General features: G+C 45.8%; 1 protein-coding gene across 7 annotated transcripts in view; it reads left to right on the forward strand.

Moving 5' to 3' along the window:
- The window catches only part of CDK5RAP2 (CDK5 regulatory subunit associated protein 2), a 186,339-nt gene that overhangs the window by 112,593 nt on the left and 45,749 nt on the right, over positions 1-27,997 (forward strand). For 3 of the 7 annotated variants that reach the window (XM_081275219.1, XM_081275223.1, XM_081275224.1), the window contains exons 19-24: positions 6,655-6,842; positions 7,598-7,672; positions 13,648-14,065; positions 20,161-20,392; positions 22,660-22,791; positions 27,189-27,762. In XM_081275219.1, the coding sequence (XP_081131345.1) occupies positions 6,655-6,842; positions 7,598-7,672; positions 13,648-14,065; positions 20,161-20,392; positions 22,660-22,791; positions 27,189-27,762 (1,619 nt within the window). Of the gene's footprint in view, positions 1-4,662; positions 4,759-6,654; positions 6,843-7,597; positions 7,673-13,647; positions 14,066-20,160; positions 20,393-22,659; positions 22,792-27,188; positions 27,763-27,997 lie in introns of all 7 variants that reach the window. The other 4 variants (XM_081275220.1, XM_081275225.1, XM_081275221.1 and 1 more) reach the window with 4 other exon arrangements.

Genomic DNA, 27,997 nt, shown 5'->3' on the forward strand with positions numbered 1-27,997 from the left:
AGCGCCATTATTTGGTGCATAAATATTGATAATTGTTATGTCTTGTTGGTGAATGGTTCCTTTTAACAGTATATAATGTCCTTCCTTATCCCTTTTGATTAACTTAGTCTTGAAGTCGATTTTATTCGATATGAGAATGGCCACCCCTGCTTGCTTACGAGGACCGTGTGCTTGGTATATTTTTTCCCAACCTTTTACCTTGAGCCTGTGTATGTCTTTTCCAATCAGATGTGTCTCCTGGAGGCAGCATATTGTTGGATTTGTTTTTTTAATCCATGTTACCAGCCTATGTCGCTTTATTGGAGAGTTTAAGCCATTAACGTTTAGAGTTACTATTGATATATGGTTTGTACTTCCTGCCATGTTTGATTATTTATCTTTTTTTTTTTTCCTAATTTAGTTTGTTTCTCCATGATTAGCTTTCCCCCCCGTCCTCTGTCTTTACCGAGGCACTTCCCGCTGATGGTTTTGGTTATTGTTTTCCATTTCTTCCTCGTGTAGAGTTTTGCTCAAGACGCTTTGCAATGCTGGTTTTCTGGCTACAAATTCTTTTAGCTTTTGTTTATCATGAAAGATTTTTATTTCGTTGTCGTATCTGAAGCTTAATTTTGCTGGATACAGAATTCTTGGCAAAAACACAGCTATTTTTATTTTATTGTTTTAGTAAGTTAGTGGCAGAGTAGGAATTAGTAGCCATCTCTGGCTCTGTTTGGAGTTGTCTTTAAGTTTAGCAGTCATGTGAATTTCCTGGGGATCTTGTTAAGATGCAGATTCTGGTCCTGTAAGCCTGGCATGGGGCCTGGGAGTCTGCATTTCTGACAAGCTTCTGGATGGTGACTCGCTGTTGCTAAGGAGCACACTGAGTAGCAAGAGCAGACATAATTCTGAAAACTGCTTGGTTCTGGTTCCGTCTCGCTCGGGTCTTTATTCATTCTTTTGTCCTTGCAATGGTGTTTTTTTGAGCACCAGGCATTGATGTTGAAACCGTGAACGCAAACACGACCCTGTTCTGCCTAGCATGACAGCGAGGAGCAGCGGGGCAGTTGGAGCAGTGTGGCCAGAGCTGTGCTGGGGTGAACGCTGAGCCAGGGGAGCATGTGGCTGGTGCCTGCAGGGAGCAGGAGGCCGAGGAGGGGCAGCTGCAAAGCCACCAGGAAGGAAGAGCACAAAGGGCAGGACCAGGAGAGCAGAGTTCCCGATGGTGTTACTTAAGGAGTGAGGCAACAGCGGGCTTCCAGGGAGTCACATGACCTGCGCCCTTTGTCAGGGTGAGAGGGACAGCCAGCTTCAGCGTATGGAGACTGTCCAGGGAGCCCTGGGAGGTGTGGCGGCCCCTTCTCCAGCTGGTGGCTGGGCTGGAGGCAGAGCCCTGCTGCAGTGACGTGGTTCTTTCTGACATCTTCTGTGTCTTCGAAAACTACTAAGTCACACGTGGCATTTGGGCCATTTATCTTTGTCCCCAATGTTTAGTTTTCTGATCATTGCTGAAAAATGAGTGTTTATTTTTAATTTCGATCAAGTCAAGCAGAGGTGAAGAGAAGTGAAAGTTAGCGTTTATCTCAGCGCCTCGAGTAATGGCGGGTTGTGGTTCTGAAATGCAGAAGGGCTTCAGAGCTGTTGCTGTCTCACCTTGGAATGGTGAGTGTTAAGTTCCTTTGCTCAGCTAGATTTAGGGGAACTCTTCTCCTGGCCATAGGCGGCAGGGAGGGCCATCTCCTCCTTTGTCCCTCACCCCGTGTGGATTTTACCTCCTAATCTAGAAGGTCTTTGAGGAACTTTCATGGGCAATTTCTGAAGGCAGAAAAGACACATTCAGGAGGTAAGAAGAACACTTTCTAGAAGCTTGGAGAACAACAGAGAGGACTTTTGTTGTTGTTTTTATTTTATTGCTTTAAAAAGATGAGAGAGGCTAGCCAGGAGTGGTGGTCCACACCAGTAATCCCAGCGGCTTGGGAGGCTGAAGCAGGAGGATTGCCTGTTCAAAATAGCTGTAGCAACTTAGCGAGGCCCTAAGCAACTCAGTGAGACCCTGTTTCTAAATAAAACATAGAAAAGGGCTGGGATGTGGCTCAGTGGTTGAGTGCCCCTGGGTTCAATCTCTCGTACCAAAAAAAAAAAAAAGATGAGGCTACTTCCTACTTCCCAACATTTTATTTTAAAAAACTCAGATACAGCAAAATGAAAAGAATATTATAGTGAACACCTGAGGTTCCCTCTCCTATTATATTATCGTTTCCCACTCATCCACCATCATCCATCTTATCTCTTTTTAAAATCAAATGTATTTTAATTGACACATAAAAATAAAAATTATAGATGTTACTAATGTGATGTTTTGGTACGTGTATACATAGCATAATATTTAAGTCAAGTTGTACGTATCTATTTCCTCAAACATTTAATATTTCTTCATAATGAAAACTTTCATGATCCTTGCTTCTAGTTTTATGATGTTCATTACTGCTATGTCCAGTCAGTCTCTTGCTCCTGTAGAATTGTACCTCAGTACCTACCCGCAAATCTCCTCCTTTCCTCCTCCCCTCTGCTCTCCAAGACTCTGCTAATCACTTTCTACTCTCAATTTCTATGAAATCAACTTTTTAAGATTCTGCATGAGTGAGAGATCATGGAGCACCTGATTTGCTACCTGAATGCCGTTAACGTTTCCCACTTGTCCATTATCACTCCATTTTCTTTTTGATAAGTTTTTTTTTTTTTTTGAAATTGCAAACATCAGTCTAAATACTTCAGCATGCATATATTTAAACTCTAGTTTTAGCTTCATGTTTATAGTTTATTTTTCTTTTAAGGTCTTATTTGCAAACAGTGATATACAGACTGCATTTGCTCTGTTTTATAAATGTGTGTACCTGTGACCCAAACCCCATGAAGATCCCTTGTTTCCCTTCTTGTCAGTCCCACCTCCACTCAACCCCAGCTGCTGCTCTTATTTTTGTCCCGGGTTAATTTTGTCTTGCTGTGGGTTCATTTTGTCTATACTAGACCTTTATATAAATGGAAGCACACATCTTTTGTGTCCCCTTTTCTTCTGGTCAGCATGTTTTGGAGTTTGATCTGTGTTCTTACATGAGTCACCGGTTCTTTTTTGTGGCTAAGTGGAATTCCATCATATGAATACATGACGCATTTGTGTATTTATTCTGCTTTGAATAGACTTTGGGTAAAGGTAGTGTGAACATTCACGTACAAGTCTTTGGGTGGACATGCTCCCCCCTTCCCATTGATTAAACCTGGAAGTAGAATTCCTGGGTTATAGTTTTATAAGGAATTGCCAGTACTTTTTCCGAAGTGTGTTAACATTTTTATGCTCTTGCCAACAAGTTTGATAGTCCTAGTTGGTCTGTATCACTTAGAATGTTTTTATAACAAGGAAAGAAGCCAGTAGAGAGAGTGTTCCTCACTCCCCGTATCTGTGAACTTTTATGCCTTAACAAGAACCTGGGCTGTGTATAATGCTTCACAGGATAAACAGATGATTGTGTACTTGGATGTGAGTATGTTGGATGTATTTTGAACCTGAAAGGTTTCTATAAAGTGACTTTCTAAAGTCAGTTTGCTTTGTTTTGTTTTTCTTCTTCCAAAACAAGGTTTTTCCTCAAAAAGGGAAGGTTGAAAGAATTGAAGTTGGACTGGGAGAGTTATGGGTGTAATGGGCTGAGTGTAGAATGCATAAAATAAAATTGTGGAGATAGAACCGTAAGTAGCTCATGTATAGTGTGCCACAAGTGACCCAGTCCTCTCTAGTTTTAACACCTTCAGTGCAGAGCCAGCTACTTCATCCATGAGAGGAGGGTTTGAAGCAGCTTTGATTGACTGGGCTCCTTCCTGGAGTGGCTTCCTCTTCTTTTACTTTGATCTGGTTAATCCTACTGTTTCATAGCTGGGATTTTTGCTCTCCTGGAGAGCTGAGGTCTGACTTTCTGGAGAACTTTGTCCCGTCCTTTCCAGAAGATGCTAACGCAGAAGTTTTGGGTTTTGTACTTCTTTAAAGCATTTGAGGTTTATGCGGTTTTTATAAATATCTGTCCTTCATTTCCACAAGCATAAAGTTATCATCAGGCAAGCTTGGTACTCTCCTCATTAGTGATGAGGACTTTTTGTCAGCAGACTGACGGTATTGCTGGGACTGTCCATCTCAGATGTGTGACAGTCTAACAACAGCTTTATGCCCTGTGCTAAATAGGAGACATGATGCATAAATTGGTACAGCACTTATTGCTTTTTTGCTATTTGATATGTTCAATTCCATCAATAGCCATTTTCCAAAATCTTGTTACTTTTATATAATCCAAAAGTGGATTTAGCAAAGGCAGAAATGGCAGCAGCACAACAGACAGCATATTCAATTTACAGCAGTGCAGACAGACCGTGCGAGGGCAGAGAAAGCCGACAGTGATTTCTTGGGGAATTTGTCCTTAAGTTATGCTGATTCTAGGCAGCTGCATGTGATGGACAGAACCAGCACCTCTAACTTTGGCTAATTTTTATTTCATGGCTTTGGCATTTGTTTCTGCCTTTTTTTTGTTTGTTTTTTGCTCTGCATTTTAAAAAACAGATGTCACCGGGCTATTTGTGCACATTCATGCTACACACTTTTTTTGGGTTGCATTTTAAAACCATCCCATGCTTCATGCCATGTAGCTTCTAGCTAGCAAGGAGGATGAGGACACGATCAAAATTGGAGAGGGTGACGAGAATAATTTCCAGAATGACCAGCATTTGGAGCAGAGTAAAGAGGTAGGAACATGGCAGTTAACTCCTTCTGCCATCTGCCCCACTCTTGTGCACAAGCCAGGCTCCGGTCTGGAGGGAGTCCAGTGGGTTTTCTGTTCATCCCTCCCATGTAGAGCGCCTACTGTGCCAGTGGGGAGCAGCTCTCTTCTATTTGAAGTTACAACCTGGGTGATAGAGTCCTTTGGGAAGCACCCGGGCTGTTATATAGTTGCAAATAAAAATGAGAGTTTTGGAATGGCAGGGCTTGCGGGGTGGGCCTAGAGAGAAGTTTGGAGAGCTAGCCCAGCCCATTCATTTTACGCACTGGACACTGACCTGTGAGGGGAGGTGCTTTATGAAGGACACAGAGTAACTAAGTGACAGAGTCATGTCTAGATTACGACGAACTCTTGGATCATTTGATTGCAGTGTAAGGGTCACCAGTGGAGTGGAATGGCCCTCTGCAATGTCTTGGAGCCCAGAATGGTATGATTTGGGCATTAGGAGAGTTTGACCCCTATCCACAAAGAATACTCTGCTAGCCACATTGCTCCCCAACATTTGGAGTAGACAGTCTTCAAGGTAGAAAGGTTCTTGGAAGCTGAGATGTGGTGAGCAATAGCAGGCTGCAGGTTTGGCCTTTTGGTCAGTGTTCAAGTCTATGGAGTCATGAATGGGAGAAAATGAACTACAGATAGTTTTGGAGAGCAAAGCAATTAAAATATGGGAGCTTTGAGGGACTGGGGATACAGCTCAGTTAGTAGAGTGCTTGCCTCATCTGCACAAGGCCATGGATTCAATCCCCAGCACCACCACCACCAAAAAAAAAAAAAAAAAAAAAAAAAAAAAAAAAAAACCAAAAAAAAGGATTTTGGGTCAGCCCTTATTTTGAGTCTGGCTGTGTGGTTCCATTGTCTCTGTGACCTTGGCTAGCCTTTGCTTGGCTGAGTTTCCTCAGCAATGAGGATAGTAACACTTCCTTTTAGGATTGTTATGACACTTAAATAGGCATGTAATAAATGACAATAACTGCTATTTTTATTATTGCATTCTAGACTTTTCCTTCTTTGGATTTTGCTTATTTGATAGATTTAATAACTAAAATGGTGGCAAACAAGACCTATAAATAACAGCTCATTTGTGTGGGTCTTGTCTTCCACTTAAAAAAACCTTAATCATTTTTCCAGTGTGAGAGATGGGGGTGATGGCTAGTGTGTATTTCACTAACAGTAATGAAGTCAAGAGGAGTTATTTATAGACCATAGAAGAAATTTACAGCTTTGACGAGGGGAGGAGGAATGCTAATTGTAGCACCTGAGACATGCCTGGAACAGGCTCCAGCTGGACGCCTCCTTGGTGCCACTCTGCTGGGACCCTCCCTGACCACGAAGGTGGTTCTGTAAATGACATCTCCGGGGGAATTAGGAACTCTCCACCTTCCTAATGAGACACTTCAGTACTGTGTTCATTAGTGAGAGTAAAGAGTAAGCCGGATTTCTGGCATATAATAAGGGACATAACGTCTCAAGAAGACTAATAATAAACATTCACAGTGTTGTTGAGGACACAGATTCTGTGGAACCTCCTTCTAAGGAGGGGGCCATGGGGCAGGAGGACACTTGTGCAATGTGCACCTGTAGTGAGAGGACTTTTAACCTGACAGGGTCGTCTCATTTCACTCTCCAGACCACTTTGGGAGGTAGCACGATGGCCCTCAGTTTGTAGATGGAGGAAACTGAGCCGAGGAGAAGGGATGTAAACGGCTCCCTGCGTGTCTGCGTCTCCTCCTCTTCTCCCCTGTCCCGTTCCCCTTCCCTGTGCTCACTTGCGTTCACACCTGTGCTCTCCGTCTCCACGTTTTCTCATCCATGTGCCTCCTTCTCCACATTCCATTGTTTGACTAAATACTTATATTTGCAGATCACTGAGGACTATGCCAAATTAGGCAACAAAAATGGATATTTAAGACACACGGATTCCAATATTTTAGACTACGAAGGAGCCCACAAGCCTGGCTGCCCCGGAGACCAGAGCCAGGAAGCAGGGGAGCTCTTGGGTCTGCTTGCCCCTTTCTTGCACGAAAAGGCTGCATTGTCACTGGAATCCAGGTAGGACACGGCCCGGGCCTGGCTTAAGGGGAGAAGGTGCTCGTTGTGCCCAGTGGATCTGGGTGATGGAGCCGGGCAGGGCACCTGAGAGCTCCTGAAGGGGCTGGAGGGATCTTGCCAGTCCTGCAATTAACTAATCGGGCTAGAGGCTGTGAGGGGCCCTCCCAGCACCTCCTGTAAGCCCTTTGTGAAGAGGGGGAGAAGGCTTTCCTTGAGAATGGTTCCTCGGAGTCCCGGAAAGGGCCTCTTGACTGTTGGGAGAGGAATCAGCTCCATCGAAACCTCCAGTTTCTACAATAGTTTGAAAAATACGTTTTAGTTGTAAGTCTGCTGTTCTCTGTTGAGCTTGAACTAAAATTCTCTTCTCATTATATCTGCTGGGAGTCATCCCTATGTGAGGAAATACTACTGATAGTTTTCCTTAAACCAAAAAGGAGAAGCAGGGTGTGTTGACACGTTCCATTGACCCCAGCAACTCAGCAGGCTGAGGTAGGAGGATCACAAGTTCTAGGCCAGCCACAGAAACTTAGCAAGAACCTGTCTCCAAATAAAGAGATTTTTTTTGAAAGGCTGAGAATAGAGATCAGTGGTAGAGCATCCCTCTGTTCAATCCCAAGTATGCTCCCCACCCCCAGACAAAGAAACAAACAAACAAACAGAAAGAAACATTCAATACATTTGTATTTTTAAATTTTAAATTAATTCTTCATGAGCCATTTTCCCTATTTCATGTTCTTTCTCATTCATCGTGACAGCTGCTTGGGCTTTGGAGCCAGAAAGAGCTGTGCCTTCATTGCTCGGTGCCTCAGTGTCTCCAACTGCCTCTTCAGGTAGATTAAGTGAAATGGCTGGCATGTAGTGTGTGTTGAGTGGAAGTGTCTAGTTCTCTTCTGGTACAGATAGAGAAATGGAATCAGTAACTGCTGCCCGTGGACCTTGGCAAGAGCCAGGCATCCTAGTAGTTCTGATGTCACTGGGGAGCTGAGCTCTACGGACTTCTCTTCAGTGGAGAAGAGGGCTTCAGTGTTCTGTTTTTATGCTCGGCAAAGCTGCCCTCCCTACTCACTGACGTCTTAACATTGCCTAGCGTGAGGCCTCCTGGGGGACATGCCCAGTGGCTATTCTGGTTTATAGGATAGTGAGGTTACCAGAGCTGGTACTTGAGAAATAGAGCATTTTATAAGTACCAGGCTTGGCATCAGAATTAAGAGATACTGCTGTCTCTGAGGACCACAGGAATACTCTCGGGTGGTGTGAACAATGGGCAGAGGTGGACAGGAAGGGTGCTCCTTGCCCCAGGGGTCAGGAGATCTTCAGCCCCATCCAAAGATCAGGCAAGCACGGGGCCCCACCCAGTGAGCCGGCACTGTAAGCAGGCTGGCAGCGCCTGCGCTCAGTTACCTGCTCCTTCCCTGGCACCCTTGTAGGCTGGTCTGTGCTGGTGTTAACAGCTTTCTTTGTGCCAGTGTAAATCCACTGCCCCACTCATCGTTACCGCTCACTGTCCTTCACCTCACCAGTGACCCTGATAGTACAGCTACGGTTCCAAGGGCCCTGCTGACGTCCTGAGGCGCACACACTCTCTGCCAGGCCCCTCATGCCAGCTTTACGTGCTCCTGTCAGTGATCTTTTTATAAAGACAAGAGCTGAAACCTGGGGACTTGATATTTCTCTAGCTAGTTAGTGGCAGAGCCATTAAAGCATTTTCTGGGGAGATACTCAGTATTCTTACTGGTAGAGCAAATACCAGTCTTCTGCCTAGAAATTCCTCCCAACAGGGAGGTGTTTCACTGCACTGGAAAAAACAGTGGGAGTGGGATGGGCCTGGGCCCCTGTCAGCTGCACCATTCAGATCTCGCGCCGTCTCTCCCACCTCAGTTTCTTCATCAGTACTACAGTGTGTTGAGGGGTGGTGCTTCTTTACCCCACGGGCTGAAGGAGCGCTGCTGGCTGCTGCTGCCATTCCCCACCCCGAGACCTAGGTTCACATTGACCTGTTGCATCCCAGCCCTCCTCAAGGGCTCGACTGGCCAGGTACTTGTGTTACACACATCCATAGGACTTGCCACGTTTCATATTTATTCTCACTTGTTCCAGGGTGAGTGCTCGGCGTGGCACAGTCAGGCTGGTTTGCAGCTTTTCTTCCCTCTTTTCCCACCCTTCCCTGACTGATGACCGTGCTGTTTATGTCATGGAGAAGATAGCAACAGTTCAGTTCAAACCATTGCTTGCCTCTGGAGGTGCAAACTCTGTCTTCCCTACTGTGGGAGTAGAAGAAGAGTCCCTGCTCCTAGTCACACTACCAGCTCTCCCCTTGTGGTTTAATTCCTGTCCTCTCTGAGTCCTCTCTCTTTTCTGAATCATTCATTGTTTTCCTCTCATTGAACCATTTTCCAGAAGCATAAGACATGCCTTGACATCAGACATTTGGGAAAAGTACCCCCTGTGCCCTGATTTTCATCCATTCTAGTGACTATACCATTTTTTTTTATTTCCGTATTTCATTCAAGCCAAGGTATCTCGAAGAAACGTCTGTGTTCACCACGTGTGTGCTCTTCCTCCATTTGCTGTCTATCCCATCATAAGTGCTTTCATACCCTCAGTCCACTTATCAAGGTCAGCAATGATTTCCAGACTGTGAGATCTGGGCTCAGAGGTTGCTTGTCCGCAGGAACCAGCCCTCTCCTTGGCCTTCTGTTTTCCTTCTGCCCACGGTGCTTCCTCAGACTCCCGTGTTGGAAAACATCAGTGTGTCCCAGAGCTGCATTCTCAGCCCCTTCTTTTCCCCATCTCTCCTCCTGTTATCCAGAACACACAGGGCTTCTGCCCTTGGCATCTTCCCCTGCCACAAAACCCAGTCATCCATCCACCCAGTTCCCATCCGCTTCTTCCCTGTTCCTCCTCATGTCTGTTAATAGCATTGCTATCTACTTAATTGCTGTAGGCAAGAGTGTAGCTTCCTCCAGCCCCGTATCCATCAGCAAATCCTCCTAGGTCTATTTTAAGACGGGCTGTATTCCTGGTTCAGCCACTTTGTCTCCCCACACCTACCTTTGTCTAAGCTGCTGTCATCTCCTGCTTGGGCTCCCCAACTGCACACCTCCTTGCCTGTAGCCACTTCTATAGCCACCTCTGCCCCTCCATAGTCCTCCACAGAGCAGCCAGAGCTTTTAGAAACCTAGATCAGATCATGTCTCTTCCGTTCTTAAAACTCTCCAGTGGGTCTCTGTTGCCCCTGGAGGTAGATAGGAGATTCTCAGCTGCCTCTCTGTTCCTCTGCCTTCGTCACTCACTCTAGTTCACTGGGCCCTGGACTCCCAGCTGAACCCTGTTACCGTTCCACATCCATCCAGGCTTGTTCTCACCAACAGGCCTTGTGACAGCTGTTCCCTCTACCTGGAGTGCCCTGTGCCTGGTGTGGAGGCCTGGCCGTGTCTTGGCTGGGTGTCAGTTCTGTTTCTCTGCTTTACCTTCAGATTCACTCCTCCTCCCTTCTTCCCTTCTAGTCATGGTACTCTTCATCCCTTCCTGTCTTCCTTAGTTCTAGTGTGTGTGTCAGAGTATGTCTGTCTCGTCCTTAATGACAGGTAAGCTCTGTTTCTCTTTTACCATGTGTAACTGCTGCCTTGCGTGTCAGATGAAGAGTACTCAGTAAATGTTTGAATAAATTTTCAGACAATTAAAAGCTTAACATCATAGTAGAAGGTGAGTCTAGAAAACTGGAGACTGTTGGCGCTTCTTGGGAGTCAGAAAGTTCTGTGTTCTAATATTTTGCTACAGGATCCTCAATCTTTGTGAGCCCATTTCTTCACCTATAAAATGTGGTTACTGATAGTTCCTGCCTCAGTCAGGATGAGGATCAGTGTGTTTAAAGGATCTGGAGCATGGCAAGAGCTTAGTGAGGTCGGTGCCTTGTTTTACATCATCTGCATGGCACTTGTGCTCAGGAAGGCAGAGAAGCGTGGGCCTCTGACAGGACCCTTGGACTGAACTGTTCTAGAGGTCCTGATTCCAGTGACAGCTTAATGAATCTGCGGTTCAGATTCCCAGCAAAGTAGCACTTGAAATGTTTTATCTAATAGCAGCACTGCTTTAGTATATTGTAATGGCCTCTTTGCACCTTTTACTACCCATTTGTAAAGTCTTTTTTTGGGTTTTATTGCGTGTTGTTTGGTGGTGAGTAATGGTCCTCCTTTGGTTAGCTGAATTGCAATTGTCATTATTTCTTATTTGTATTAAAGGAAAGGAAAGGAAAATCAGTTTAACATCTCCTGATGCTTGGAGTACCAGAAATATTTTTAAAGTCTGGGCTTATTGTAGTTTAAGATGGTTTGTATATCTAGGTTCTTCCTGTTAGAAAAGAGTAATGTGCTATACATTTTAGGGTTTCCCCCCCTTGCTTTATTTATTTATTTTTGTTCATTTCAGTGTGCTGTAACTGTTTAATTTGAATTTAGTTAACTTGGCCCCTGATCTAGATCATGGGAATTCAGCTATGAGGAGAGCCTTATCCCTGCCTTCCAAGGACCCAGTGAGGAAGATAATGGGTGCCTGTCATTTCTAGTGGTAGTGAAGGTCCAAGGGAGTGAAGACCAGCAAGTATTAAAGGCATTGGTAGGGCCTGGCTTGTCTACGAGTTTTGCTGAAACTGGCAGGAAGGAGAAACCAAGGAAGAAGAATAAGAAGTAATATAGTGAAGGCCCATCCTGTTTCCTTCTCTTGCCAGCCGCATGCCCGCACCTTGGAGGCACCTCTCCATTCCCTTCCTCCACAGTTCCCTACCTCAGTCTCATCCCTCCCTCTTTTCTTAGGACTCTCTTTTCTTCCTTATTTGCACATTCTTATTTGGAAGTCTTCAGATTGCCATGTGATTTCCATTTTCTTGGGTGTGAATTCTCTCTCAGGGTTGTCTCTTGTAGTGGTGGCTTTCCTGTGCAAGCTCAGGTTGCCTGTACAGGCAGCACCCGGCTTTCCTCTTTCTGCGTGTGGGCTTGAGGTGCCTCGGCTTGGTCTTGCAGGGTCTTACTAAGGGCCCTGGGCATTTGCCTGGTTCTCACTTCACCATGCAAGTTGCATTCCTGGCTCCAATGCTTTCTGCACCATCCCAGCCCCCTTTTCAGGCTTCGCTTCCTCTGTTTCTAATCTCCATTTTTTAAAATCCTGATTTTGAGCCCTGAATTGCATCTTGAAAAATTATTTTATTCTTTTTTGCTGTTGGTTCTGCAGTCACCCTGGAGTAGAAGGAACTCCTATGTGCTCACTCCACCATTTTGACAGGAAATCTGTCCTTTACCCATCAACTAGTCATCTTTCCAAACACACATGTGAGCAGCCACCGCACCTCAGGCCTTTCAGAGGCCCCCTTTCTTATCATCTTGTCCATGCCTAGACTGCTCCAGCACCCCCACCCCTGGATGGCCTCTCCTGGACTTTAGAAGCCCCCTCCGACATTGTCCCCACACCCTGAGTGGACTTTACAGTGACTTTCCCTTGCTAAACACCTGCCTCTAACACCAATCTAAGTCCCTACTGGTGGTTTTGTATGCCGAGGGCCTGTTACAGTGGCTGGAACAAGAAACACAAAGGAGGCTTCTTGAACCACTGCATGCCGGTGCCATTCCAGGTGTTCTTCAGGATAGCTAAATTTTGGTTTCCTGGAAAGCAGACCCTGAGATATGGACTTGGGTACAACTGATTTGGTTGGGATATGGCACCAGGGAGCTGAAATGAGAGCTCAGGGAGAGTTAGACAGGATTGAAATCCTACCCAGGAAAGGTACATTAGTGATCTGGTGACTGCTGGGCAGTGGGGGCCCATCCTACTGGGCATCTTCCCAAGGGACAGTATGACCTGTGTTGTACCTCTGAAGGATGGAGCCTGGGTCACGGGTTCTCTGCCCCATGGGTTGAGGGTCTCCCAGAGGTGTCAGCCATCCCACACTGCCTTGCTGGCTGGCTCAGAGGTTTTAGAAAGAGCCCCAGAGGGCACTCAAGATGGGACTGCCTATGTCCACAGGAACTGCTCACACAGTTGCTACTGAATCAGAGGTGGGCCAAGGACACTGGCAAGGGGTATGGAAAGCATCTGCCACCCAGACACTACACTGCTTTGTCCTCATAGCTATCCTATGGAGAGACACTCAGTCTTCCTTTCAAAGAACCATGAAGTTAGAATTCGAAACCATTTTATTTTGTGGGTATATGATTCTGGGGATCGAACCTGGGGCCTCACCCATGCTAAGCAAAGTTCTACCACTGAGTTATGCCTCCAGCCCCTGAAGCCATTTTTATCCGCCTTCAAAGGCAAGGTACTTTCTAACCTGTATCTGTACCTGTGTGCATGTCAGTGAAACGTCCCTTCATTAATATCTGTTCCTTGAGTATCTATTTGCACCAAGATGGATCAGGTCACCCATGGACCAGCCAGGCTGGTAAGATTCATCCAAAGCCACATATGCCTTTGGCTGTAGGAATGGAGTCAGGGCTGTGGGGTGGGGCTGGGAACCCTGTGTATGGGGAGGGTGGGGCACCTTATGATCCCACCTGCTCCTTCCTGGGCCCAGCCTGCCCACTTGCTGTGTGCCTCATGTCTTATCCATGAGTTAGATGTCGTCATGTCTGTCTTATTTGGGTGCTGTCATGTTATACGGGATAAAATGCTTGGTGTGGTTCCTGGCATATTTGGGGACTCACTGTATTTCATGTAGGCAGAATCTGGGTAGGAGTCAGTGGGGGAAACTTGGGAAGGTGGGTAGGGGCCAAGGTATAGCAGGAAGCTTATTTCTCCCACTTCCTTCCCTTTGGAGAAACAGGCCAGATCTTCTGAAAATGCTAGGTGACCTGCTTTTGGAACGAATATGCTTGGCAGAGCAGGAAGTTTCTGGAAAACACCTTGATGGTAAAACTGAGAAGACACTTCAGCAAATGGCCATTCAGCAAAGAGGTGAACTTGAACCTTTCGTCCAAGCCAGCTCATTCTCCAGGCCACATGATGAACAGAAATTGACTTGGGATCAGCTGGCAAAGACAGGCGAAGTGGCCAAGGTGGAGCTCAAGGATGCCTCAGTGCAGACTGTGGCCAAGGAGGGTGACCTGCTTGGGTTTCGACGAGGAGGAGAGAAGCCATCTGGCACCATATTGAATGCTGAGCCCCAGCCAGAGACCTGGTGCCAGCCGACAGGGCACCAGGCTACTCCCCTCTCCGGCCCCTGTGCTAGCCACAAAGTAAGTTTGTGCAAACATTAATTATGATTTACTGGGGCCGGGGATGTGGCTCAAGCGGTAGCACGCTCGCCTGGCATCGTGCGGCCCGGGTTCGATCCTCAGCACCACATACAAACAAAGATGTTGTGTCCGCCAATAACTAAAAAAATAAATATTAAAATTCTCTCTCTCTCTCTCTCTCTCTCTCTCTCTCTCTCTCTCTCCCTCTCTCTTTAAAAAAAAAAATTATGATTTACTTTATACAAACAAAAACTTGAAAGATTTCTTCCATTTTCCTGTTTTTGTGAAGAGACGGTCTGGTGTCTCCCCCTGCTTGGGCCGCTCCTGGCCTACACCTGGAGGCCTGGGTCCTCCTTAGTGTTCCCATCTTCCCTCTCTCCCGCCATCCCCACCCCCGTCTCTCCTGTACCCCCGCACTATCTCATTTATCTGTATAGCATGGCATTTTGGTGTTTTCCTCAGAAAAATCCCACAGGGAATCACAGGTGCACGTCTGTCCGAGGCGTTCTCTTTCATACCATTTCACATGTCTTCTTAGAATGGGATACTTTCCCCCATGGACATTTCCTTTTATAGGATGCAGTGAAGTTGTAGTACTCCAACTTTGAGTAAGGATGAGACCTGGCTTTTATTTTGAGGACTTTTATAGGAAAGGTGTTGTTCTGAGAGCTTTGTCTATTGAAGCCGAGGTTCTGAGTGCCCAGGTGTGGCAGTGCTTAAGGGCTGAGCTGAGGTTTACACTGTGTCTGACTGCACAGCCACACCCTCTCCCTGGTCAAGCTACCTGGCAGCCATGGTGGCTTGAAATGGTGGGGTCTGGTTTGATGAGCAGGTCTCTAAATGTTGGTTTCCCTTCTACTTAGGGACTCTCCCTGAGCTTCTCTGCAGATTAGTCAGCTATGCCAGATTGTTAAGAATCAGACTTTCTTGGCAATGTTCTATTGGACAGCAGCCCCCGTGGGAGAAGGTTGGGGTTGAGAATCCCTGTAGCAGGGAGATGTGTTCTGGTAGAGAGGGAAATAGGTTGGGTTTCTATTAGAGCTCCAGTGTAGACTGCTGTATTCTTACTTCTGACGGATGTTTTGTAGCAGAGAAATCCACTGTACACAGTGCTTCATAGCATCAGAATGGAGAATTAAGTTTATTTTCTGACCACTAAATTACTGCTTTTGTGCATACCAAAGAGAGTTAGATATATCATTAGCAAAATTGCTTTTGATTGTTTTAAATTATGCACCAAAACTGTAATTTCTAGAAAAGGGTTTTCTAAAGATATCAGTAGAGACCAAAAAAAAAAAAAAAAACCCTACTGCCATTATATTAATGGTACTCAAAATGCAAATTTGTGCAATTTGGCTAGAATAGAAATGCTCTTACCTGCCCCAGCTCCTTTGGTTTGTACCTGCATATTAGGAAAATGAGGTGGTTTTTTTTGTTTTGTTGTTTTTCATTTGCTTTCTTTCTATTGTGTAGGAGATGCCATCCTGTGTTCAGGAAAATTGGATAATTAAATGGACTTAATTTCCCCAAATACATTAAATAATTTTTTTTAGTTTGAAATTATACTTCTTGCTTTTATTTTCAAAAGGAGGGAAACTGTTTATTTTTGTCATCTGCTATATATACCAGGGATTGTGCCAAATTCTGTTTCATCTTGTTTTATCTACTCACAAGGGCGTGAGTTTGGTATCACACACATTTTACTTATGGAGAAATGTTGGCATCATAAGGTCCAGAAAACCGTGCAGAGTGACTCAGTGGGCAGGTGGGGTGAGAGGCTGTGAGCTCGTCTGCTCATAGAGGCCGCAGAGCTGCATCACACACCTGTGTTCCTCCTGTCACCATTGTGGCTTCAGGGTATGCACAGAAACGCTAGTGATTTTCTTTGTGACTTTGGTGGCCACAAAATTGATAATCCCATGGCTTAGGCCAAACTCTGTTTTCCTGTTATGAAGAGCATCATGGTAGCCGAGGCCGACCGAGACTGGTGTCCTCCTGGTTGTTCAGTCAGGGCTGAGCGGGCGTGCTTTACGGGCATGCCTCCCTGTGTTTGCATTGGGCTTGGCCACTTACCTGGTTGAGTTTTGGGGTGGGAAGTCACCTGACCTCTCTCAGTGGCTGGAATGGGACAGTGTGACCTAGACCCTGGGGCTGGCCTGGTGGCAGAGTGAGGCAAGGTGTTGCACATGCCTAGGGCTGCACTTTGTACCTGGTAGGAGCCCACAGTGCCTGGGCTCCTCTCCTCTTTCATTCCCAAGTAAGAAGTTCCAGTATGTCATGGCTATTTAGGTGGAAGGTGGGACTGTGTTTGGAGTCCATAAGTAGCACTCTGTGTGGCACTCCTTTAGGCCTGGCATTAGGTTGACTGATGCCATCTTCCAGTCTGAGAGTGGCTTTAGCATTTGTGCACTTGAAGATATCTTTTCTGCTGCCACATGACACACAGATTTGGAACCAAAAATAGAGATTGGTGGAGACAAATGACTGGTATTTTCTGACCATTGTTGTTGAGGCAACAGCCTCCTCCAAGTGGTCCCCTCACCTCCTCTGTCTTCTTTCCTGGAATACCAGGTGGAAAGCATCTCACTTCCTGAGCGCTGGGGACTGAAGAGCTGATTTGAGCCTGATCATTGTACCTTCTTGTGGTTTGACATTGGACAAACATAGGTGTTTGATATTTCAGCTGTTCATCTGGAAAATAGGCAGGATGCCTTCTATTCTCCCATGAGCTCTGAGAATGCAGCACTTACTTGAGGGGCATGGGAGACTGTTTGAAAGCATTTTACACCCCAGAGTGTGCAAGAAGAAGGGCCCCTACTGTTCCTTCTTCCCAAAGGGACTTTGGTGATTTCTTCATACCTCAGGTGCCAAATATTTCCTTTTAAAATTTTGAGTACCTTCTTTTTCACCATTTAAAAAATTTAACAACTTTATTGAGATATAATTCACATATATCATATAATTTATATATCATCCATTTAAAGTGTACATTTCAGGGGCTGAGGTTGTGGCTCAGCGGTAGAGCATTCATCTGGCATATGTGAGGCACTGGGTTCGATCTCAGCACCACTTTAAAATAAAGTCCACCTACAACTAAAAAAAAGATTCTAAAAAAATAAAGTGTACATTTCAGTGTTTTTTTTAAACAAATGAACAGTTTATTAAGAATTAAATAAGGGTATCAATGGTTTTTAAGTCTATTCAGAGTTGTATAACTATTACTAATCAATGCTAGATTTTTTTGGGGGAGGGTATAAGAGATTGAACCCAGGGGCACTCGACCACTGAGCCACATCCCCAGCCCTATTTTTTTGGTATTTTATTTAGAGACAGGATCTCACTGAGTTGAGGCTGGCTTTGAACTTGTAATCCTCCTGCTCAGCCTCCCGAGCCATTGGGATTACGGATGTGCGCCACTGTGCCTGGCTGCAATGCTAGATTTTTGTCAACCTGAAAAGAAACCCTGTACTCATTACCAGTCACGCCCAATCCTAGGTAACCACTGACTCTAGGTCCTCCTGTTCTAGACATTGCATATGGATGGGATCATGCGCTATGTGTCTTCTTTCACTTAGCATAATGTTTCCAGGGTCATTCATGCTGAAGCATGGATCAGTACTTAATTTATTTTTGTTGCCAGGTAGTATTCTAATGTATGGTCGTGCCACATTTTATTAATCTATTCATCAGTTGATGCAATCTGAGCTGTTTCTGCTTCCTGGATATTAGGAATGATGTTGCTCTTCATGTACAGATTCTTGTGTGACATATGTTTTCATTTCTCCTGGTGTCTTCTTAGTGATAGAATTCATGGGTCACATGGTAACTCCTTCTTTAACTTCTTGAAGAACTGCTGAGCCTTTTTCTGAGCAACCCCATCCATTTTATATTCTTCCCAGCAGTGTGTGAGGGTTCCAGTTTCTGGGTTCTCACCAACACTGGTTATCTTTTTGATTATAGCCATCTTAGTGGATATGAAGTGATGGTGTTTTATTATGATTTCATTTACGTGTCTCTGATGACTAATGATGTCGAGAATATTTTCATGAGTTTATTAGCTATATGACATTTTTGGAGAAATATCTATTGGGTCTTTTGCCCATCTTTTTTAAAAAATTAAATTATTTATTTATTCTAATTTGTTATACATGATGGCAGAATGCAATTCATTTCATATTACATATACATTCGTGTCTTCATACATGTATTTAGGGTAACTCATTCCACCATCATTCCAGTCTGAGAGTGGCTTTAGCATTTGTGCACTTGAAGACATCTTTTCTGGAATGGTTAACTCATTCCACCATCATTCCTACCCCCTTGCCCTATCTAAAGTTCCTCCATTCCTCCCATCCCCCAGTCCCATCGCCATTATGAACCAGCATCCTCATATCAAAGAAAACATCCTGCCTTTGGGTTTTTTGGGATTGGCTTAAATTACTTAGCATTATATTTTCCAACTCTATCCATTTACCTGCAAATGCCATGATTTTATTCTCTTTTAATGCTGAGTAATGTTCCATTATGTATGTATGCCAAAGTTTCCCTGTCCATCATCTACTGAAGGGCATCTGGGTTTGTTCCACTATTTAGCTCTTGTGCTACTATAAACATTGATATGTTTTGCCCATCTTTTAATTGAGTTTTTTTTTTTTTTTTTTTTTTTTTTTTTTTTTACTGAGTTATGTTAGTTCTTCATGTATTTTAGACTCAAATTCCTCTCCGCAGCTTTTGGGAATGTTTAAAATTCCCCACTTGAAAGATACCTCATTGGGCCTCTGCAGTTATAGTTTGTATGTACAGCCCACAGTGTTGAGAGCCTACCGTGAACTAGTTCTTGTGCTGGAAGCTGGGGACCAAGATATGTGCAGCCTGGAGCTTATAGGCCGGTGCAGAAGATAGTGAACATGAAATCATAATGAGACTACTCATTTCCTCCGAGGAGAATTATAGGGGACACTGACTGTATAACAGGGAGGCTCAGCTTGGTCTTGGAAATCAAGGTTCTCTCGAGGAAGGCACGTTGAGCTGAGTGCTGATGAATGATTTTAGGGTAAGTGGAGGAAGTGGGTATGGGCAAGAGTGAGCATTCTAGGCAAAGGAGTCATTATAGGCCACGGCCCTGGGGTGCAAGGGGAATGTGCATTTTGAACAATCGACAGAGGTCAGTATGGCTGGAGAGTGGGGTAGAGTGGGAGAGGGGCAATGATGCAGACTGCAGGTTCTGCAGGATTTGCAGGCTGTGGTATGGACTTGGACCTTTGTCGTAAGAGAACCAAGAAGCAATTACAGTAGTTTTAAGCAGAAGACTAGCAGGCTTGTCTTTTTGCCGCAACGTGAAGAGTGGATAGAGAGAGCAAAGGTAAACGCAGGCGACCACTCAGGACACCCAGGCTGTGGCCCAGGAGAGCTAGTAGTAGCTAGTGGTGGAAGTGGAAGCTGGGAAGAGTTGAAAGAGTTGAGAGAAACGGAGTTGCTGGAATTTTCTGAACCCTGTGAGTGAAGAAAGTGCATGATGAGAATAAAGAGATGCTTCAAAATGATGCCAGGTGTCTGGATTGTGCAGTAAGTGGACGGTCATGTGATTTACCAAGACAGTAAGACAGTGGCATAGACCTGGGAACACAGTGTAGTGGAAGTGAAGAGTTGAATTTTCAGTTGACCCTGGACAGCTTGTAAGGCATTGCAAATGAAGATGCCCAGGATGAGCAGTTTGGGAGCTCCCAGCTGGAGACTCAGTAGACCCTGGCATAAGGGGTTGTTCTGGTGGCCCAGCAGTAGGGGGAAGGCAGATTGGCTTACACTAGGAGTGGGCGAGAAAGAGGAAATAGGGTAAAAAAAAAAAGTTTTCCAGAAGATTGTGTTGGAAAAAGAACTGCCACACGTGGAGCATCTGGGTCATCTGGGAGACAGTGGGCCCTGCCTGAGAGGGTGTTGGGGAAGCTTGACATAGATACTGTTATAGGATCCAGAAGTCTGGACAGCCAGTTGGAAACTACTTTATAGGATTAGCATGAGGATGTCAACCATGCAACCAAAGGAAGTGCATTTGTCGTGTACTCATTGTTGTGTGTGTGTGTGTTTTTTTTCCCCAGGATACTAAGAAGTCCCGCTTGCCCATCCTCATAAAACCATCCCGGTCATTAGGAAATATGTATCATCTCCCCGCCACCCAGGGGGTGATAGCTCGGCTACAGGGCCAGATCCTAGAGCTGCAGGGGGAGCTGAAGGAGTTTAAAACTCGCAATAAGCAACTGCACCAGAAGTTGATTCTGGCTGAGGCAATGATGGAGGGGAGGCCAATGCCTGACCCGATGCTGCTGAATGGTAAGCACCAGGAGAAGCACCTTCTCCATGAACCAGGTGGCCCGGAGAGCTACCTGAAGTGTCCACCTTGTTGTTTAGTATAAATTTCATGATTTGCAGTGACTATTCTTAACTCTTGACAAATATATAATGGAGGAAAACAATACAGAAGATAAATCTATTGCTTTCTTTTTATCCTGGAATCTGGGTAAACAGGATTTGTGGTGCTCTTAGGTCTTGGGTTTCTGCTGCCTTCACTTGGAGTTGTGTGCAGGTGCCCAGTTGTGCTATGTGTTGAAGCTGGGCATCTTGGCCTGGCTCTGTCTTGGAAGCCATAGGCATACAAAATAGGAAAGTGAATGTCCCCTTTAGAAGATTCTCTGGACTCTCCAGGCCATCTTGGAGCAGATTTGGAACCCTAGTGACCTCGTATCTTTGTCTAGAAGAGACCTACCTCCTCACTCACTTTGAATCTGCTGCCTCTGGTCTCCTGGGTGCCGTTGGGGGGCTGGGGAAGAGTCCCTGGGTTAAAAATGTGCCTAATGTTCAGTATCCAGAGACTTGGAGGAAGCACTTTAGGTGCCCTCTGGGAATCTAAGAATGCTGGGAGTCCTCTTGCAGAAGGGTAAGGTCAGCACATAAGTAGCGTTTTACATCACTGCCTCAGGATCTGTGTGAGTCCACGTAAGTACCCAGTGAGATAGGGAGCGAAGAGAGCATGACACTTCAGAAAGTGAGTAGAGAGAGGTTAGCTGTGTCAGACATTGCTAGTAGGGTGCCTCAGACAAGGATTGAGGGTGGACCTTGGGATTTGACATCAGGGGCTTTAAAGAGCTGTTTCTATGGAATGTGTGGGGCTTGATTGGCCTGGATTACCATAGAGAATGGAGGAGAAATGTTGACACCAAGAACAGACACCTCTGGGAGATTGCACTGTCAAGAGACACAGAGAAATAGGGAAGCCAGGAGCCAAATTATCAGTAAATCTCCAGGGATCTGGTAAACCAGCGGATGACCAAGGATGGCTGCAGTAAGGTAAGATTAGCAGCATGGTCTGGCAACATGAGCTTCGAAGTTGGAGCTTTGGGGGGAAGAGACAGAATGATCTGGAAGTGGCAGTGAAAAGCAGAAGTACTTACGTACTTCTAGATCCATGATACAGAGATGGGTGAATAATTCACTACAGGGAAGCCTGCAGAAGAAACAATGTCCTCAGGGACAGCCTGGGCCACTTAGCATAAATGGGTGAGATGAATTTTCAGAGAAAAGATTGATGGTCTTTGCCAAGAAGGGTGTGAGTACCAGGGGAAGATTGTGTCCAGTCAGGGGATTCTCAGAGATGGGTCGGAGATGGTGTTGGAGGCTTGGATTTCCTGTGGTGCTAATAAAATGAGCACCTGCTGTTTGTTGAGCCCTACTATGTATAATAAGTACACAAGCCAACTGAATCCTCCCAACAGTGTCTCTTTCTTAAGTGGAGGCAGCAGTTTCAGAGAGAAGTGCCTTGTCTACAGTCCCACAGTTAATAGCTTTCAGAATTGGATGCCAAGCAGCCTGCCTGCATTCAAAGTCTGCATTCTTTCCTCTTTCTTGAAGCCTAGTCTATGATACTTCTGTAGATTTTATAATCTGCAGCCAGAGGTGTCTTACATTAGGTTCTCTCTTGGATTTTTTCCACAGTTTCAAGGTAGGTTGGCTTGGGCAGAATTGTTCTTCCCTCCTTCCTTTCCCACCTTCTGTCAATCCATTCTTTCACCATCTAGGCATCTGTTCATGCATGCAATGAGTAGTCCTCAGCACCTGCTGTGTCCCCAGCGCCTCACACTAGTAGGAGCTGTGACTCAGATGCAGCCTCTGCCTTCTGGGAGCATCCTGTCTAGTTGGGGTGGGGGCAGCTGCAGATAATTAGTACTGTGCAGGGATGTGGGGGCTACAGAAAGGTTTTTTTTTCCTTTCTTGCTGAGATATTAGGGGTCTCAACCAGATGCTGCTCAGGTTGTTTCCCAAAAGACCCTGGGGCCTCTCTCTGTGAAAAGTGGGCATGAGTTGATGGAATTCATTTTCTCACTCATAGTTTTTTGAGAGCCTGGACTTAAACCATTTCAGACAAGCTGCAGTATATTTATGCTTTTTATGTCCTGTTATGGCAGCTCAATAGATTAATTTTATCTTATAAATTGCATTTTGCCTCCCCAGTGTTTTTATTTTCCCTGTTGTATCTTTGTGTTCTTCTCAGTTGCTTGGCCAAGTTTCAAGTCTATCGTTTTATTTTTCTTTCTCTTTGCCAGTGCCTGCAGCTCAGCCCCTTGTGGGACCAGCCTACCAGCAGAGCCCAGGAGAACAGATGGGAACCACAGCCATGCCCTCTGCTCACAAAGACAGGGAGGTGGACGATAACCAGCAGACAAGCGTCAGGACGGGTCAGAACTCAGCCCTGTGTGCATTAGGCAGCTACTGGGTGCCAGGCTAGGCCCATAACAACCCTCTCAGCACATTAGCATCTCTCCCGTCTGACACAGGGGACTCTAGCCCATGTCCGTCACCCAGCTGCCAAACGGTGGAAGAGCTCATGGTCCATTTGACAGGCCCTGTGTCAGGCAGTGTGTGGGTTCTGGTGGCTGAGCCTGAGCAGACACGCTGCCTGTTCTCAAGGTGCCTCAAAAGCCAGGGCCGGTCAACACAGCAGCCTGTGAGTGTTCAGTGTGGTGCTGCCGTTTGGAGGTGTGCACAGAGTCGGTCAATGGGAACATGTAGAGGTGTGAGTGAGGCCACTGTCAAGTTCTATGTCCTTTATAAAAAATTAGAAAGTATTACTAGTGTACAGGTAAATACAAAGGATCATAAAGCATATACCCGCCTTCCCATTAACCAGAATGAGCGAATCCTTATTTTTTTCTTTTTAACTTAGATCTTTTTCATTTAACTTAGATCCCCTTTGTTAAAAAACAAATAGTATTATTCTGGATCTCCTTCAATCTGTGAGAAGTAATGACCATGAGGAATAGTAAATCCGTCATAGGATGGCCATGGGAACACCAGTCTCTGGAGAAAGGCCTGCTGTGGCCCTGGTCCTGTTGGCCAGAAGTCAGGGCAGTGAATGAATGGTCACAATGCTCCTGGGTGTCCTGGGCTTTGAGAAGAAAAGTACTTTACCAGGCAATATTACTACTACTTAGTTCAATTGTGGAAAGTTCTAGAACTACAGTATTTTTTATTATGCAAATGAATGGTTCTGAGGACATCTTTGGCATTCTTGTTAGTGATTATTGGAGACTTCTTGACACTTTCCCTTTTCCTTTCACTGTGGCCTTCCTGTAGTTTTCTGAATGTGCACCCAGGACTTTGCACCACCATTGTCACTACTCCTGAGCCACTGCCTAGCTGAAGCTCCCTTCTTAGATCTAGTCCTAAACTTTTGTTTTCATGGGAGCACTCCTTCATCCCCCAGGATTTGAGCACTGTTAGCCCCCATATCCCTCCCGGCCACCAGCTGCTGTTGAATTGACTTGCCCAGTAACTGTCCTCAGGAATGGGGCTGTATGGGGCCCTTTCCTACTGTTTCTTCTTCAGGAGCCCCATTGTACACACTTGGGGTATGAATGATGGACTGCACAGGCATGACTGGCCTTCCCACTGAGGGTGCACAGCTGTCTCTTTACTCATGCACCCCAATGCAGGAGACCTCTACTGTGGGAGCTCTGTGGAAGAGGCAGCTTTTGGAATGTCATGGGCAGGCAGTCAGGCTTTGACAGAGGTCCCTGCCGCTCACTCGTCATGAACTTTGGGCAAATTCTCAAGCTTCCTAAGCCTGGACTTCCTCTTCTGTACAATGGAGATGGCAGTGGTGCCCTACAGGGTTGTGGTAGATAGGCAGCCTAGGTGAGGTGCTTGGTGCCCAGGCCAGGTCCTGGCACACAGCTATGCGTCCTGAGGCCTTGGTCAACCTGCCGGTTTACATGTACGCCACAGCCTGTAAGCTCCCCGTGCCCCAGGCCTTCTGTGAGGCGATATTAAACTGAGCAGTGGAAGCAGCTCCTTTGGCTCTTCACTGAAGGTCGCCAAGCAGAGAACAGCAAAGCCTCATTGCCATGCTGCTCTGGCTGTGAGACTTGCTGAATGCTGGCCTTGGGGCCAGGAAATCAAATCCTTGCCTCTGCTAAATCACAAATCGCTAGAGATTATGGACTTTGGGGGGTCTTTCTGAAGTCAAAAGTATTGAGTGTGAAGTGTCTGAAAGTTATGTTTGTTGCATTGTTAGGAAAAAAGTTTACAGTGGAAGTCTCAGTGTGAGTAGAGAGGGCACTCCCCAGACATTCTTGGGGTGTAGCCAGACATCAGGGTATATCACAAAGGAACATTCCTATGGGACTTAAATTTGTCTTTACCTCATGATTTCTTAATGAAAGTTATTGGAACTAACCTTTAGTTCTATGAGCAAATGTTGCTTCTTGCTGTGAACCAAATTCCATTTTAATGAGGTTGTTGTAGTACAGATACATCCTTATCTATTGGGGTGATGCACTGGCACAGAGCCTGATTGAGAGGTCTGTCCCTCATGCTTATGTGTGTGCTCTTATACTCTTCAGCCAGAAGTATTTACTGAGCACCTTCTCCATCCTAGGCACTGTGCCAGACAGTGGAGAAACCGATGAATGCTGGTCTCCACCCTCCAGGACCTCATAGACAAGTTATCCTATCAACTCTGTACAGCAAAAATTGTATAATTCTTTTAGGTCACATGGTAGCTGTTGTCCAAAATGAAAAGGTTTACTTTATAGTATTTGCACTGTGAGCAGAGACGAGTGGACCTACAGCTATAAGGAGCAGATTTTGAACCAGCAGTTGGAACATGCAGCCTCACAAGGACGCATCTGTGATTTTCTGAGAGGTGTCCTGGGTCACCTGCTGCAGACTGCATCGCTGCTCCCCAGTACCTGGGGCCAGCCTTGGCTTGTGTGCCTCCTACCATGGGCCTGGCCTTCTGTCTTTGAGTGGTTCTGGGGATGGATGTTCCTATTGGCTGGTCTCCATGGCTCTGCTCCAGACACCATGTCAGCCTTTTCACAGACATTTCCATAGAATCCTAAAAAGCAAACACACACAACTCTTCACAGTGAATGAACCCCTTTGCATTTTAGAGATGAAGTTACTGAGGCTCAGGGAGGTAAATTAGCCTACAACTGAAGTCATGCAGCTTTTCTAGCAGTGGGCAGAGCCAGTGCTAGAAAACACATCTGTTGGGTTTCAAAGATGAGTTTTTCCTACTATCTCCAGCTGACTCAAGTATTCAAACCATTTCTTGAGCTTTCCTGGTTGGCAGGCACATGGTGTAGTGATTAAGGACAGAGGCTGTGGGTGAGGCCTGAGTTTAAACCTCACACAGCCACGTGAGGCATCTCTTTCCTTATTTTCTATATAGGGTAAATTGAGGCTCTGGGATTATAATTTCCTATCCAAGGCGGTGCAGCCAGCAGGTGGCAAGTCTGTGTGTGATTCTCCTGCTATTTGGCCCCAAAGTTCTGCTTTGTCTCTGTTCTGCAGTCCACTTCTCAAACCAGTTGGGCTGCATCTCTGGTATTTGAGCCAGCTAATAGACAGTGGCTCCTGACTGGTGTGAGTCAGTGAAACAACTCACACTCAAGGGGACATCAAGGCGCCGGAAACTCACCAATGCTGAAAGGTGGACTCTTCTGTTATGGATGTATAGAAGTACTACTCTGTAATGTTGCTTCATGAGTCCCTCAGTATTTCCCGGACTGTTAATGAGTTCTACCTGTGCTAGGTACTATATTAAGCACTGAGAAAGTGAGGATGAAAGGACCCAGTCCTGCTGAAGAGAAGCATGCAGACTGGTTATTAATTGCTGTGTAAATGCTGACTGTGGTGCCTGCTTTGGCCCCCAGCTTGTGGTGCTTTGTCATGGTAATAAGTGTAAGATGCATGGAGGGGAGTGGCTTTTGCATAGTTAGGAGATGGGGCTTGCAGGGGAGGAAAATGAGAGCTGGCATTGAAGGACAAGTAGGGTTCACTGAGTAGGAGTGGAATGGAGAGCTGAAGGTAGGCTACTCCAGGCAGAGGGCACAGCTTATGTGAAAGTGTTGGAGGCATGAGTCCACACACTGGGCATTGGGAATCATAGTCAGTTTCTGGAAAATCTCCTAGCTGGTGTGGGGTGATATTCCTGGAAATGTTGCCTGGAATCAGATCATGGAAGGTCTCAGGTAGGGAGTGGGGATACTGATGAGTTTTGATATATAGTTGGTTTATTATGGTTATGTTCACTCTTTGAACTTTTTTTTCTGAGAAAGAGGTTGCATTGAGAGGTGAAAGGGTATGTTAGTTTTCTATCGCTGTGACTAAACCCTAAGATCAACTGAGAAGAAGGAGAAGTTTATCTTAGCTTCAGGTTTCAGAGGTTTCTGTGAGTAGTTGCTTGGCCCCGTTGCTTTGGGCCTCTGGTGAGGCGAACATCATGGCAGGGAGCAGCAGTAGAGCCAAGCTACTCACCTTCTGGTGTCCAGGAAGCACAGGGGAGGAGCAGTGTTCTGCCCTCAAGGGCCGTCCCCAGTGAAGCCACTTTCTTCTACTGGTTCCCTCTTCTAAAGGTTCCCAATAGAGCCACAGCCGAGTGAACAAGACCTTCGCAAATGGGCCATTGGGATATATTTAATATCCAAATCAAACAGAAGGAAGGGCCAGGGACAGGTATGCTCGTTAGGAGGCTGTTGCTTTGTCTTGGTTCTGCTGTGGCAATAACTGGGGGGCAGATGTGGATTGCAGCAAAGGAGATGCTGACATACACATATTTGATTTCCAGATCCTGAAATTTGTCTGTCTGATGATGTTCCCATATTACCAGCATGCAAGGAGAATTCTGAAGATTTTTTGGGCCCAGCGTCAGTAGCTACTCACTTGAGTTCTAAGAGTCAGCTTTCTGTTAAAGTCAACATGACTGAGACTGACCAGTCTGAGAACATCAGTACCTCAAATGATGTGGAAAACTTAAAACAGAAAATCTGTGACTTGGAAGCTGAGCTGGCGGGCTACCGGGATTTCATATTTCAGCTTCAAAAACACTCCCAGTGCAGTGAGGCCATTATTACAGTTTTGTGTGGGACAGAAGGGGCCCCAGATGGGTTGAATAAGCCCAAGGGCAGTACTGATGAAGAAGAAATGACCTTTTCCAGTTTGCACCAAGTGCGATATGTGAAGCACATGAAAATCCTCCATCCTCTGGCCCCAGAGATGATTGATGGCAGGATGCTAGAGGGCCTCAAGCAGCAGCTGCTGGACCAGGAGGATGAGTTGCAGAAGGAGCAGAATTTGAACCTGGAACTCTTCAGTGAAATCCACAACCTACAGAATAAGTTCAGAGAGATCTCACCCTCGAGGTACACTCCACCTCTGCCTTTTCCCCACTTAAGCCTGCAGTCCATCCACGTTGCCACTAGGCAGGAGCTTGTGAGCTACAGGGAACGGTGCTGTGTGACAGGTGGTGTGTGTGATAGGGAAGGCAGGCCCGTGGAGAAGTCAAATGTGAGGCCACAAACATGGTGCCCACGCACACTAACATCATTTACAAATGATGCATCTTCTGAAGTTGGCGGGCAAAGTTTGCCCTCGTCA

The sequence above is a fragment of the Spermophilus citellus genome (assembly GCF_964194105.1).
Source record: "Spermophilus citellus genome assembly, chromosome: 2".
In the NCBI taxonomy this organism is placed as follows: Eukaryota; Metazoa; Chordata; class Mammalia; order Rodentia; family Sciuridae; genus Spermophilus; species Spermophilus citellus.